The sequence below is a fragment of the Alternaria ethzedia genome (assembly GCF_023757985.1).
Source record: "Alternaria ethzedia strain BMP 0044 chromosome Unknown scaffold_34, whole genome shotgun sequence".
NCBI lineage: Eukaryota > Fungi > Ascomycota > Dothideomycetes > Pleosporales > Pleosporaceae > Alternaria > Alternaria ethzedia.
Window position 1 is genome coordinate 284,173 of NW_026056227.1, and position 15,915 is coordinate 300,087.

At 28.3% G+C, this 15,915-nt stretch overlaps 2 protein-coding genes across 2 annotated transcripts; both read right to left on the minus strand.

Annotated features, from left to right (window-relative positions):
• Positions 1 to 495: 495 nt before the first annotated feature.
• Positions 496 to 1,737, minus strand: J4E87_009390 (uncharacterized protein; the record flags this gene model as incomplete). Its single annotated transcript, XM_049380967.1, has 2 exons — positions 496 to 1,524; positions 1,573 to 1,737. 2 exons carry the CDS (start codon positions 1,735 to 1,737, stop codon positions 496 to 498), a joined length of 1,194 nt encoding a protein of 397 aa, XP_049229393.1.
• A 1,614-nt stretch (positions 1,738 to 3,351) lies between these two features.
• On the minus strand, positions 3,352 to 3,879 carry J4E87_009391 (uncharacterized protein; the record flags this gene model as incomplete). Its single annotated transcript, XM_049380968.1, has 2 exons — positions 3,352 to 3,672; positions 3,799 to 3,879. The coding sequence occupies 2 exons, from the start codon at positions 3,877 to 3,879 to the stop codon at positions 3,352 to 3,354; spliced, it is 402 nt and encodes a 133-aa protein (XP_049229394.1).
• Positions 3,880 to 15,915: the final 12,036 nt, after the last annotated feature.

A 15,915-nucleotide genomic window follows, 5' to 3' on the forward strand; every position in this document is an offset into this window, starting at 1 on the left:
TGGGTGGATGGCTGATGTACCATGGCCGCGATGGGGCCTATTTTTGTGAGTAGGCGTGTGATTCTGTACCTAGGTACCTGGGTAACATACAGAGCGCAAAGGTCGGGTTAGGAGTGCGCATCCATAGAGGGACCAAGATAGAGGCAGAATCGGAACTTCAAATCATGCGAATGTACTATATCAATGTGCTCATCAGGGTGCGCACACGTGCTAGAAACGGGAGCGACGAACTAACCAACTGGGCCGTGTTCAAACATTCCGTCGGCGCTAGCTGCTCCGAGGTCCTTCCGGCGATGGGCTGACCTGAACCACTGCCCGCTTGCCATCACCACACAACATACACGTTGCGCGTCATAACACTTTCCTCATCTCAATGATCAGCCCCGATGAGGATCAGACCGCAGTCTGCGTCAAAAGCGCACTCTATTCATTCTTACTTTCCTACATACATGACACCTGGTACCTCGTTTACTTTGTCATTTGCCGCTCCGCGTCTCATTCTCCAAGTTCCGCTTCAATAACACTCTCAGCAACCCCGGGGTAATTGTAGATGGCTAGGAACTTCAGACCAGCCTTTTCAACTATCGCTCTCCACTCCGCTTCTGTTCTCTCGCGCACCGAAAGATGTGCTAACATCATCATATCCATAGAGGTGGCGGCGATGGTGGGCTTTTCTTCTGAAAGCACAATTTCGTTCAGCAGCACCCGTGAGTAGCCGGGTTTCAGCGCTGGCTTCAGGCTTTCGAGAATTTTGACGCCTTCTTCGTCATTCCAGTCGTGGAGAATCGAGTGCAGTGAGTACGCCCTGGCTGACTGAATAGGCTGAGGCGTATAGAAATCATGGACCTGACTCTCAAAAGGAAGCTCTTCCTTGTCCTTGATAGCCGCGATGACTGGCTCTTGATCCTGAAGAATGACTTTGCCCGGATGAGACTGGTGCTGCGCCACGAATTGCTGGACATCGTGACCACGACCGCCACCGACATCTACCAGAAGGGCCTCGCTGCAGCTGGAGTCAAAGCCATTGATCAGACGTTCTGCGACCGGATAGAAGCCGGGGTCGAACCAATTCGCCTTGCCTGCGCGATACACCGACATGAAGTTGTCGAACTCGTCGAGATGAGGAGGCGTTGCGACCAGCCATGGGAAAAAAGGCAAATCTGTTCCATGCGCATCCTGCAATGGTCCTTCTGTAGGCAAAGTGGGTAGCCTGTAACCAGTCTTCTTGAAATACTCCGGGAAGCCATTGAACGACGGTCGTGACACGTCGTAGCAGAAGTCAATGCTCTTCTGATAGTTGTCCGCTGCAAGTTCGTGGCTCAGACGGGTACCATGGAATCTATCGTTCGAGAAGGAAACGATCTTCATAGCGATCAGGTGACGCATGATCCGTTGCAATAGAACGGAGTCAACGCTCGTCTTTTGGACAAGGTCGCCCGGACTAACTCCGGCATCGCCTGCATCTCTAAGATGCTGGAAGAGTTTGACTTCAACAGCGAACTTGCAGTGCGCTGACAATGCCGGCTGCAGACTCATCAGTATGCTGGTGGCAGTACAGGTTCAGTCACGAACCTCGGCCCAGAAGCTTCTCTGCAGGAATTCACTAGGTATCTCGAGCGCCGCAACCAGGTCTCGACCAAGCTCGATAAGACTTTCTCGCGAGCCGATTTGCTCGGCTTTGTAAGCTCTGCCGGCGGCCGCAACACGCTCGAGGATATCTGGTACAGGTATCGACATGTCAGGCGACGAGTGTTCGTTCTGCAATGTTTGTCAAAGGATAAAGAAAGCAGCGCGGGGCAGCCTTCTATTGCAATCCTTCGATCCTTTCGCACGATAGCCATCGTTCGGTGGGGTTCTTGCCTTCCTATTGCGCCATGCGCCGAAGTACACATGACTCGTTTTACCACCCGATCGCTCAGCACTTAATCGTTTGCGCGATGTTTGGATCTTGGATCAGCTGCGTTGTGATACAAAGGCCTGATATCCGCAGTCTCTTTACCGTCTTTCGCTCGTCCGACCCAGTGGACCTCGGGAGTGTTCAACAACGCGAATTCCACACCCGCTGTGTTGGATCAATGCGTTTGCAACATCGCCTACGAAACACTTGTCGCCTGCCTGATTGTTACAATTTGCCGGCATGATGTTTCCGGAGACAGGCATCCGTCCGTGCCGCCCCGCCTGTCGTTGGCCCACTTGGTCTGGCACTAGATCCTTCGCGGATGCATGAACAGACACTGCGAGCCGCACCTGTTGGAGCACCTGGAGCCACATTGCCGTAAGTAGTCACAAGGTCTAACTAAGTTAAATACTAAGATCGAATGTATCTTTCATCTTCGAAGAAATAAACACTCTAGAAATTAAAGCTGTCTAGCTTAAGATATATAGCATGGGAGTAGAGAGCCTACATTTTCTGCTTGCGTTCGTCGAATATCTCCTGCAAAGGGGTTGTATTGCGGCTGTCCTTTCAAAGTATCAGTTCCAGTGTGGCCTTTTAGAAGATCGTCTTCCCATAACGACTAATTCAATCTTCCGACGTCTGAGATCGGTGTCTGAGAGCCTGCCACCAAGCAGTACATTGACGATCGTTCCATCGTACGAAGGACCGACGTGATCATAGACACGCCTCGCAAATTTCCATTGATCTGCGAGCTTCCCAAGACTGATTCGAAGCGATGTCCTGCCTTCCTTGTCCCTCGAAGAGGGAGACATACCATGTTTCAAGGATAGTTTCACTGCAGATATGCTGGTCTTTTCGCAAGCCACATGTAGAATGAGAATCTCGGCACTATCCACCGAGCTTTTGTTAGCGGCAAGTTGACCTCTTTGAGAAGATCCAGCACGCTGAAAACTCGCAGACGACCACCCCGGGGGGGTTTTCAATTACTGTTCATACGCTGTTAATACTTACTGCACCAAGCTTGAAGAATACTAAACCCTTGCGGATGTTACGCCGGCGTACCGATGCGCAGCTGCCTTGCATTCTGCAAACTACTTTACCTATCTCGAGCTCGAATAGAGTCTTGGTGAGAAATGGGTCGCGGAGGTAAAGCGCGTAGGTCAGGATGTGTACGCAAGCTACGAAGTACACGTAGCTGGGTCAACACAACAGGAGGATGATGATGGTACTAGTAATAGCGATACTGCGCCGCAATGTGCTTGCAGTACGACCCTATGTACTTGTCTCACTGGTACGCAATCTGCACGCGATTATTCCCAATCTTGCGAGCTGGCCATTGGTGGTGCACAAATTTCTTGATTAACGCAAGGCTGCTATTGAGGCTGGGAAACCTTGTCATCCAACTACCGGTTTCTATGGATCTAAACATATCGGTCTTCCTCGACTCATCTCTACTAGTATGTCGCACCACGACCCGTGTAGCCATAGCCACACGGGTTGTCCCAATCATGGGCAATGCCATACCACGTGCCCCTTGTCTCCTGGCTGTCCCATCCCATACCCTTGCCAAAGTTGCAGTTGTTGATGACGCGGTTGATACTCCACTCAGCGTCCTGGCAGGGCATATAGCCAGTGCGACAGAAGCCATTGCAGGCGTAGGCGACCACACCGTTGTACGCGCTGCTGGAGACTCGTTTGGCGTTCCCTGCTAGGTTGCCGTTGCCGCATTGATCCATGAGGTCTTTCAGTGCGGCGCGAGCGTTGTCTTGGTTAGACTGGTCGGAGGAGATGCAGTGTGTTCCGCTGTTAGAGGAGGAGCAGCCTCGTGCCTTGAAGGAAACCGAGACATGTTAGCTAGTCGCTTTTGTGGAAAGGGTCGCGATTGCTCATGGAAGCCTAACCTGAAGGTCGACCGTGGCGGCCATGATGGTGCTGCTCTGGAACAGGAGGGTTCCGGCGCTGATAGTGGCGAAGAAGCGCATGATGGACAGGTTATTGCTATACAGTACGCAATTTGCTATAGAGACAAGTGTGATAGCCTAAAAGAACAGGTCGACCTGTGATAACTCGATGTCAATAAGAGAGTGTTTTACTCACATTCTTTAATCACAAGAAACACGTCGCACTTATACCTATTGTTCCTACGTTAGATAGATTACATAATGCTTTACTACGCAACTGTAATTACCTCTAAGACTAGAGCTTCTGTATACGAATACTACATTACAACAATAGTAGTTAGTAATATACTTAGTATTAGTTATTATTAGCACAAGAATTAACTAATTACTTAGCATGTTTTGTAGTAGAGACGCAGCGCTAAGCTAAGTAAGAAAAATAACAGCAGGTATAGATTCTATTTATACCTAATAGATTAAGTTATTCTATTTCTAAATAGGTAGCGTTATTAGACTAAGTATTTTATAGCTTACTTAACTAATCTAGCTATATAGAATATACTACCTTCTCTTTTAAGTAAATACTAGTATTATTTAATTCTAACAATTCTAAATATATATATCTACTCTAGCTTTAATTAAATATCTAGTTCTTAGTTAGTTTTAGTAGTGTATCTATAAGCGAAATGTCTTCTAGATTAGTAGAGATAGCTATTTATCTTAGCTAATATTAATAGTACTACTATTTATAATAAGTACTTATATAATACCTTTAGCTACTATATAAAGAGTATTAATAGAAAGCTTACTATAATACGTATCTACGCTACTCTATAAAAGAATGTAAATAACTTATTTTTAGCTATAGTAGGTAGTAGCTTTAATAGCTACTATACTACTAAACCTAGGTTACGTAATAGTAATCTATAAGATAGATAGAATAATAATAAGAATTAATATTAAATTATAAATTAGAATATATTTCTATAATTATAAAGCTTATCTATTACTATAATATTATAGATATATATCTACCTAAATAGGTATTAGAGAGCTATTAAATATTAGAGCGTAATAGTATATTAAATAAATATTAATATTAGATAGCTATAAAGTATATATTAATAAGTAAATTATATTTAATACTTAATAATTTCTATAATATTAATTATAATTATAAAAGTACTTTAAGTAGATTTTATAGATAAATAGGCGTTAAGTATATATTATTTTATAATATATAGCTATTATCTATTAAGTATACTAATAGTAATTAAAGTTATAATACTATTTTATTATTATAATAAGAGCTAATAAGTTTTAAAGTCTAATTTAATTTATTATATTATATATATATTCTAGGTAGCTACTTTTAGACTTATTTTACTTATAAATCTAGTCTATCTATAAGCGCGTATACCTACTAGTCTTTTTCTACTCTTATAACTATAATAAGAATAGTAATACTTTTATTATACTACTTTCTCTATATTTTAAAAGTTATAAAAGACTTTACTTACGCTACTCTAGCTCTAGTCTATACCTACTACTATAGACTAGCGTATCTTTATTATAATACTACTTAATCTTTTATATTATATTACTTTTATAATATTTTATAATAATATACTAGTACTACTATATTATACTATATAGTTCTAAGTCTAGATAATCTCTACTTAAAAATATATAAGCTTATATTTACTTTTTTATTATATATAAAATAGTATTATAGTATACTTAGTACTAAATATATTATTAGAAGTACTAATTCTATAATAAGATTATAGTTATATTTTTAGCTTCTATAAAGCTTATTATAAATATATAAGTAGAGGTTATAGTAAAGAATTATAAGTAGTAAACTCTATAAGAAAAGTAACTTAGTATTAATATTAAGTATATGCTTTACTTTATCTCTATTATTAGAGCTAGAAGATATTATTATACTAACTAGAGATAGAGAGCTTAGTATACTATAGTAAATATAAAACTAGTCTAGTTAACTATATTCTTTATATAAATAAGCTAGTCTACTTAGAATATATTAGTATTATATAGTAGATTAGTTAATTTAATATAAGCCTTCTTAATAAAGAGAGTTAGAGTAGTATTCTATAGTACTAATATTAACGTATATAAATCTAGTATAAAACTATTAAAGCTCTAGTTTAGTTAGCTATATTTATTATTTTACTATTTTACTTTTACTTACTTTACTTATATTTAAATAGTTACTAATAGCTACTATAGTAGCTAATTATAATAATACTATACTTTACTAAAACGTATATAGTTACTATAGTAACTATATACTATAGTAGAGTTTCTAGATTACTTATTAGTGTAGCTTACTATTACTATTACTATTGCTATTATTATAATACTTTTCTATTTCTTTTTTTACTATTCTTATAGCTATTAAAACGTTTATACTATAGTTATACTCTATTAGCTAGAAATATTACTTACTATCTAAGTATTAGGTAACTCTATATATATTACTATAGTGTTTATAAACTATACTTACTTTTACTTTTATTATATCTAGATAATAGTTAATAATATAAGTATAAACTCTAAAGCGCTATAAATCTCTACTTACTACCTACTTACCTCTATCTTTTTTACTTCTATATCTACTTCTACTACTAATAATAATAATAATAATAATAATAATAATACGCTTAATTATTAGATATCTAGAAAAGTTATAGCTATCTAAAGAAGAAGAAGTTATCTACTTCTAAGGTTAAAGAGAACTTAGAGAATAAAACTATTAAAACTTATAAGTTCTTACTTTTAATAATACTATATATATATACTAATAATATTTAGCTTTAGTAGCTTAGCTAAGTATATACTAATAGTTTATTATTAACTACTAGATATAAGTTATAACTATAGAGTAGTAGATACTTAGAAATAATATTCTTATATTATAGTAACTATAGCGCTTAATTATTATTTATCTAATATATTATAGTTACTTTTATAGCTAAGACTACTACTAATAAAAAGTAGTATAATATTCTATCTACTATACGTAGGTAAGTAATAGTAATAATATAGTAAATCTTTCTAATTTTTTATAAAGCTATAATACTCTATAAGTAAAAAGTAAAAACTAATAAAAGTAGTAATAATACTAAGATTACTTCTAAGAAGACTATAATACTTTATAAGTAAAAGGCGTAGCTTATATAAGCTTAATTATCTAATTATTATATATTTATATAAATTATAATTACTTTAGCTAGAGCTACTACTAATAAAAAGTAGTATCTAGCTAGCGTAATAAGAAGTAGTATAATATTCTACTATATATAAGTAAGTAATAGTAATAACTTAATAAACTTTACTAATCTTTTATAGTCTACTACTACTAAGAAGATAGCTACTTTTTATAAGTGTAAGACTAAAACTAATAAAAATAGTAATAATACTAAGATTACTTTTAAAAAGAGTTTCTTTTCTTTAGCTCTATTTTTAATTAATATACTAGGTAAACTACTTTAACTTTAATAAGTATAGTCTACTACTAGCGTAGCTATAAAGCTTATTAGTCTACTAGCTAAGAAAGTAAAGATCTAAGATATATAAATCTATTAATACTTTAATCTTACTTATTAAGTATAACTATTCTTCTCTTTTTTATTAGTATAATATCTTATTAGTAAATTATACTAATATTCTTTAGTTAGATTAATATCTACTTAATTAACCTAAGCTATAATTACTATACTAAATTACTATTTACTTTATTAATATTCTTATTACTCTCTATATAAATCTAAGCTATATCTATTATACTATTATCTAATACTTTACTATATTATTATTACTCTTTATATAAGTCTAAGCTATACCTATTACGCTATTATTTTATCTTTTATTAATCTATTTATATATAAGTTATCTTTAGTATAGAAGCTATTACTAGATATATAAACTAGGTTAAAAATATATAATATAAGGTTAAAGTCTTAGATATAAGATATTATAGTTAGAAGTTATATATATTAATAATATTATAGTAGAAATATATCTATAGAAAAAGAATATTATTATTAATAACTTTACTTAAGATAAGAGTTAGACTTTAGCTAGAGATAAAAAGATATAAAGTACTTAAAATTAGCTAGTAGAGTCTAGACTAGCTTAGAAAAAATTAGAAAAAATTAGAATTTACTATAAGATTATAAGTCTATATTAGTAAGAATACTTATAGATAATAAAGTATATTAAAAGAATTTATAAGAAAAGTATAAGAGTTAATAATAAGTAAGTTTAAAAAGACTAAGAAAGAGAAGATATTCTAAGCTAGAGAAGGTTTAGCTAGACTTAGAGAAGAGTAGCTTAGTTAGCTTTCTACTTAGATATTAGAATATTTACTTATATATTTTAGCTTTTAGAGACTTAGCTATTTCTATATTTTTAATATTTTAGCTATTTAAATAGATACTACTAAGTTAGACTTAGCTATTTTAAGCTATATTTTTATAGATTTTAGCTTAATAGTAATAGTAAAGGTATATATTCTAGTTAATTTAAGCTATAAGAAATATAACTAATAATAGATATTAAGTTAGATTTAGTTATTTTAATACTTATTATACTAGTTAATACGCTTATAGGTAGTAGTAAAAGCGCCTATCTTAGGTAATTTAGGCCTTAGTCTAGCGTATTAATAGCTATTTTACTAAATAAAGATCTAGATTTTATTATATATTAGCTTACTATACACTTATATTTTCTTACTAAATATAAAATATTTTGCTACTTAGCGTAATAATTAGAATTTAGTAGTAGCTATACTAGGTCTTCTACTCTAGAAGTAGTAAATTAGAGAAGCTAGATTAATTAATATCTTAGCTTTACTAGCTATAAAGTATATATTAGATTAATAATTAAGTATTAGTATTACTATATTAAAAGATAGTAGATATATCTATAAGAAGAGAATAAAATAAATCTAAGTATCTAGAATATCTTTATTAAAGTATACTTTTCTTAGCTATAAGGTATAAAGTATAAGATAAAATAGATAATAGAATTAGTATAAAGAAAAGAGTAGTAATAGATAGAATAGTATAATAGCACTAAATTATATACTAGAGATCTAATATATTTAGATATATCTTCTAGTATTATAAAAATATAAATATACTAAAGAAATAAAGTTTTAGTCTTATCTATATAAAGTATAACGCTTTATATTATATTATATATATAAAAGATTATATAGCTATAAGTAAAGCGCGCGTTCTAACTACTATATCTACTTCTCTTACTCTAAGTTAAGATAATATACCTAGAAGTTAACTAATATACCTTAGTTATTAAATAGTACTTTTATATATATTTCTAGAGATATAATAATTATTAGCTTATATTCTTATATTTTCTACTATAGCGCTAGTAGCGTAGCTTTTTCTTTAGCTATATATTATAGAGTTTACGTCTATAAAGCTCTAAGTATTATAATAATATTGTTATAATCTTAGAGATATTATGCTAATTACGCTATAGTTTAATAAGTAATAATATAATATATTATAAGGTATTACGTATTTACTACTATAATCTAAAAGCTATTTTATAATATTAGCTTTAGTAATAGTCTAGTTAGTCTTTAGTATTACTACTAAACCTTTATTACTTATAGTAGATTTTTAAAAATTAAAAGCTATAACTTTATATATCTATTATAAAGATATACTATACTAGTTATATTAAAACTACTTTAGCGCCTAAAGCGTAACTATTACTAATAGTAGTTTCTTAAAGCTATTATTTAGAGTAGAGAATAACTATTTATTATTAAGCTTTTATTCTTAACTAAAGAAAGTCTTACTATCTAGATCTATAGCTTATATATATAAGAGTAAGATATTATAATAGATAATATAGCTTATATTAGTAGACGCTATAGAAGTAATTAGCTTAGTGTAGAAAGTTCTAGAAGAAGAGAATAAAGTTAAAAAAGAAAAATATATATTATATTAAGACTTAAGCTCTTATATACTAAACTATTAAGTAGTATCTATACTTAGATAATATTTAAGAGATACTATATATAGTAAATATCTTAATTAATTAACTAAAAGCTATCTAGCTTAATTATAAGCGTTACCTAGATTAAAAAAGTATTAATACTTAGAAGACTAATAATTAAATAGTTTCTAGAGAGAGTATAGATTAGAGTAAATAAAATCTTATTACTATTAACGCTTAGACTCTAGAAGTTATTAATAATATTTTATTATATAAAGTTACTTTCTATAATATTAAGAACTATAAAAATCTAGTATACGCCTTCTCTAAGATATATAAATATTCTAGTAACTTAACTAATTATATCTTTTTAAACCTAGATAAATCTAGATATTATAGTAGTAACTATATAAAGGCGCTTTCTAAAGTAATATTAGTTTATATCTATACTATAGTAACTCTAACTTATAGATTATTAAACTTTAAGTACTAAGCTTAGTAAAGTAGACTATAATTAAAAGTATATACGTTTAGTTTATTATAGTTAATTTAATAGGTGTTTTATAATAGTTAAATAAATAGATATTTTAGTAGTAGCTTATAGAAAGTATAGACTAAAAGAATAGAGTTAGCTAGTATATAAAGAGACTTTAGTATAATTTATAACTAAATAGTAGAAGTATTATAAGCTTTATCTTCTTATATATATTAACTATCTATATTACTATTTTCTTACGCGTAATTAAGCTAAGTACTAGAAGTAGTTAGATAGTAGAGAAGTAATAGGTAATACGCGTTAATATTACTTAAATAACTAGCTAGTTTAAAGTAGCTTATATTATATATACTACTTAATACTAGATAGATAGTCTATCTACGCTACTTCTATTTAAGAAGTATAACTATAGTATTATAATAATTTATTATAGTAAATTTATCTTTAAAGGTTTTATTATAAAATATTAGCTATTATTTTTATAAAGGTTATAGTTATAACTATAGTATAAATAATATATCTAATAGCTACTAAAAATAAATAAAAGAGATAAGATAGTAACTAAGAAAATACTTACTTATACTTATTCTTCTTACTTTATATTATTACGTTTCTTACTAAGCTAAACTCTTTAACTATAGATATAATATATAGAATTATATAGATATTTAGTATAAACTTCTTTCTCTTAAAAGTATTAAGTTACTTTTTCTTCTAGCTAGACTTTATACTCTTCTTTTTCTAGAAAGCGTTACCTACTATAGTAGCGTATATCTCTTTCTTATCTTTAAATAAAGTATTATCTAAATTAATATTTCTATTACTAGTTACTATATTAGAGTTATTATACTTATTTATATATTAAGCTTTTTAAGTTAGAGTTTACTTATATAAGCTATAGCAAGTTAGGTTTAAAAAACTAAGAAGTATAATAGTTAGTCTAGTAGTAGAAGTTATACTAGATATAAAGTAAATAGCCTTACTAGAAATAAGAAATATAATATTAATAAAGTTCTATATTCTCTACTAGCTTTTAACAACTAAAGATAGTAGTTTTACTTAGTTTTTCTTTCTTATATATAGCTCTATAATAACTACGTTTATTTATATAATAGTTATATAGTAGTAGATAATAAAATTAATACTAGTATAAGAAGAAGTATTCTTAGTATACTTAAGAACCTACTTAATAGAAGCTAAAACTTTAAAGTAGAGATAAATATTCTTAAGCTATTACTATAGTATAACTAGAGTAATTATACTAGCTTTACTAAACTCTTATATTAAAAAAGAGCTAATATACTAATAAATATTCTAGATATAAGCTTATATTAGAGGTAGAGTTATAGTAGTAAACTACGTAGTAAATATTTTATAGAAAATAGGTTTTAATAGGTTTATAAAGAGAATATTAAGAATCTAGTAAGCTATCTTTTTAAATTTACTATAGACTATATTACTAAAGAATATAATAGATATATATAGCGCTTTATAAATATAAGATAATAGAAAGAGCTTATTATTAAAACTAAGTAATTAAAAGATATTATTATAGTTCTTTTATAATATCTTTTCTATTTTATTATAAACGCGCTATATCTTATAGTAGTAATAACTATATATAATAATATTATAGTTACTATTAATATCTTAGTTAGTTTTAGAGAAGATAAGATATAACTAGTAGTAGTACTTTACTTTCTAGTTTTTATAGCCTATATTTACTTACTATTATAGTATATTACTAATATAAGTAACGTAGAGAGCGTATATAATAACTATTAACTTATTATTAAGTTTTACCTTAACACTAGTCTTTAGTTCTCTTAGATATATTATTAAATTAACTATATCTTTTTACTTTATAGTAAAAGAGGCTAATAAGATAAAAAATATATTAATTTAATATTTATAGTTAAGCTTATTTATAAAGATAAATTACGCGTAGATTCTAGATATTAAATAATATATATTCTAGTATAAACTAAATACGTTAATAAATAAAGTATATAAGAGAAACTATACTATTTTAGCTATAGTATTAAGATTTCTAGTAATTATATATTAGCTATATATCTTTAGTTCTAACTTTCTATAGAGTAGATAAGTAAGCACTAGAGGCTAAATAGATATAAAGTTATATAAAATAATATATTAAATAATCTAGCGTATTAAGTAAAGAGAAAAGTTACTAGATATTAGAGTTATATAGTAGTAGTTAAGATATATAAGTAGCTTAGTATAGATAAGAGCTAATTATAGTATTTATATATTAGGCTTATTCTCTATAAAAAAAATCTTATTATTAGTAAAGCTAATAGAGTTAGTTATAAAAGACTTATCTATAATAGCTTATAGTATCTCTTTAAGTTAACTCTTAATATAGATTAGCTATATAAAGAGTTTTACCTCTTTATATATTTTATCTTATTTAGCGCTATTAGTTATATTAAGACTAATAAAGATAACGTAGCTAAACCTTCTACTATTTAATATAGTACTATAATACTAGATAAAATCTAAGGCTAGAATAATCTATCTAATATATTTACTACTTTATATATAGATAAATTAACTACTTATAGTCTAGTTAGACTTACTCTAGAATTAAGAATACTAGAACTTTAATAGCTTATTAATAAAATGCACTATACTAAAATACACGTAGCTTATTAAAGTCTAAGATTATAAAAGATTTTTAAAGAAATACTTTATATTAAATAGTATTATTTTCTCTTTATTATTAGTATAAGTTAGTAGAAAAGTCTAGTTAAGCTTTAGTTCTTAGCTTTTTATAGATAGAAAAAGTAGTTAATTATCTAGTATCTACTTTATAGTGTTAACCTACTTAGAGAGATAAGCTACTTTAGATAGAATATTCTATAGAAGACTAAGTATATTTATAAAATTAATCTATTACTCTTTACTAATATTCTATTTATTAATATAGAGAGTAACTACTACTTTAAATTTAGATATCTTAAAGTTTTTAGTATAATATAGAACTTTATTTATTAGATTATTAGAGTATATATAGCTTTTAATTAGATTAGAGTTAATAAAAAAAGAAGTTTATCTTAGTATAGCTAACTCTTTAAGTAGTGTTTCTTTACTAGAATCTTTATTATTAAACGTACTAGCTATATAGTTCTTATCTTTTTTTATAGCTACTATCTCTATCTTATTAGTATCTAGCTTAGAATTATCTTTAGATATAGTTTTAAGTTTTTTCTTAGTTCTCTCTACTATACCTATTATATTAGAATCTAATATAATATTACTCTTAAAATAATTTACTAGACTAAGAATATCTTAAATAATCTATATAGTGTCTATAGTAATATAGCTCTTAGTTAATAGAATAGAATTATCTAAGCTTATATTAATATCTTTCTAACTAAAATCTTTACTTTTATAACTAAATAAGGCTTCTAATTATTCTTAAATATTATTATATTTAGATTAATTAGATTTAAAGTTAGACTACTAGAATAAAACTCTATAATATAATAGAAGAAGTAGATTATAAAAACTAGTACTAAGTATTATAAAAGTCTAAATATATAATTTAAAAAGTTAGCTAAATACTTAGAAATAAAGTAAATAAATTATAGAATATAAGCTTAGAAGTAGATCTATAAAGTATAATATAATTTTAAACTTAGATACTTAGAGCTAAAGTATAGATACTATATTAGAGTTTAGAAATATAGATATAGATAGAGTAGAGAAGAGAGTCTAGTAGTTAGAAAGATAGTCTAGAATAAATTTTATAAACTAGAAATAAGCTTAAAAAAGCTAAGTTATATAAGAGTATATAAAAGAATATTTAGTAATATTCTCTAAATCTAAAAAGAAAGAAGTAAAAAGATAATAAAAGTAGTCTAAGTAAAGAGTAAACTATTTAGAAAAATATAATATTTTAAAGTAAAAGTAAAGTAGCTAGTAATAGAGATAAGTAGCGCTAGTAGAGAAGACACTAGATATAGAAATATATTAGTATATCTTCTATTATAATTTCTAGTATTTTAGGCTAGCTAAATACTTTTATTTAGCTATTTAGTTATATTAGAAGTAAAAATATATACGTATAGAAGTAGTATTAATAAAAAAGTTACTAGTAGAGTAAAAGAGTTAAATTCTCTTTTCTAATATATATACTCTAGACTAAATCTTAATAGCTAATTATAAATAAAATAGGTAACTAAGAATCTCTAGAGTGTATTATATCTAAATAGCTAGGTAGGTATTAAAAGTATAGAATAATATATTATTAATATAAATAGTAGAGTAAAAGTTTAATTCTAGTAATCTTAATAGTAATAAGTAGCCTAAATACCTAGATAAATAGTAGAAATATATAGTAACTTATAGTGTATAGTAAATAATATAGTTAGAGACTTTTTTATTAAGCTATATAGTATCTAAAAAATTCTATAAAGTTATACTTATAACTAAAAGATAATAGCTAGATAATTTAGCTATAAGTAATAAAGCTAAAATATAAGAAAGAATAGCGCTATATTATAATATATAGAAAAGCTAAATATTATAATATAGAATCTTACGTAGGTATAGATTATAAATAGAGTATATAGTATAGTAATAATATAAAAATACTAATAGTTTAAGAATTTAGAGTTAACGCGCTAGATAGAGTATAAAGCTACTAGTGTCTAGTTATATTACGCTAAGTCTATATTTACCTTTACTATCTATAAACTTTCTTTACTTTTTAATCTTTAACCTTTTATTCTATTCTAACTTCTACTATTAACTCTATAACACTTTCTTTTTATTTTACTAATTACTTTTTTTATATTTTTTCTATATACTATAACTATATCTAGCGAAATATATTTCTCTACTAGTAATGTCTCTAAGAGTAGCTTAAGCGCTAATAAACTTAATAAGTACTATTTATACTATAATAACCTAGATAAATATATAGAAGTTACTATTTAAGCTTTTTAAAAAAGTATATAATCTACTATACTATTAAAAAAAGTATATAAAAATAGCTCTAATACTAAGTACTTAACTACTACCTCTAAGAAGAAAAGCTATTTTAATACTCTATCTAAGTTAACTAAACTTTTATTTACTTCTACTAAGAAGTCTACTAAAGATAAAGTAGTATTAGATTTAAAGATATGCGCTTTATAAACTACTTATATAAAAACTATAGCTAAGCTAAATCTATCTATACTACGTATTACTAAAGATAACTCTTAATAGACTTTATTCTAAACGCTATCTATAGAAGAGAAGCTTAGCCTAAAATATATATCTAATAATTCTAAGTAATAATAAAAACTCTTATCTAAGCTTATAGTAAAAGTTAAGAAGTCTAAAAGCTAAGAATATTACTACTCTCTAACTCTAGAGGTAGAAGATAAAATACTATTTATTAAAGAAAAGAAAAAGAAAAAAAAAAAAGTTAATAAGAAAGATAAAGCTAAGAATAAAATAGAAGAGATTAGAGATAAGAATAAAAATAATAATAAGCGCGTTACTAAAGTTAATAAGTTACTAGATAAAATAACTAGATTAGCTAAGAGTAAAAAGAACTTTAGCGCTACTAAGAAGTTACTTAGATTATATAGTAAAAAGAGAAAGTTTTAAAC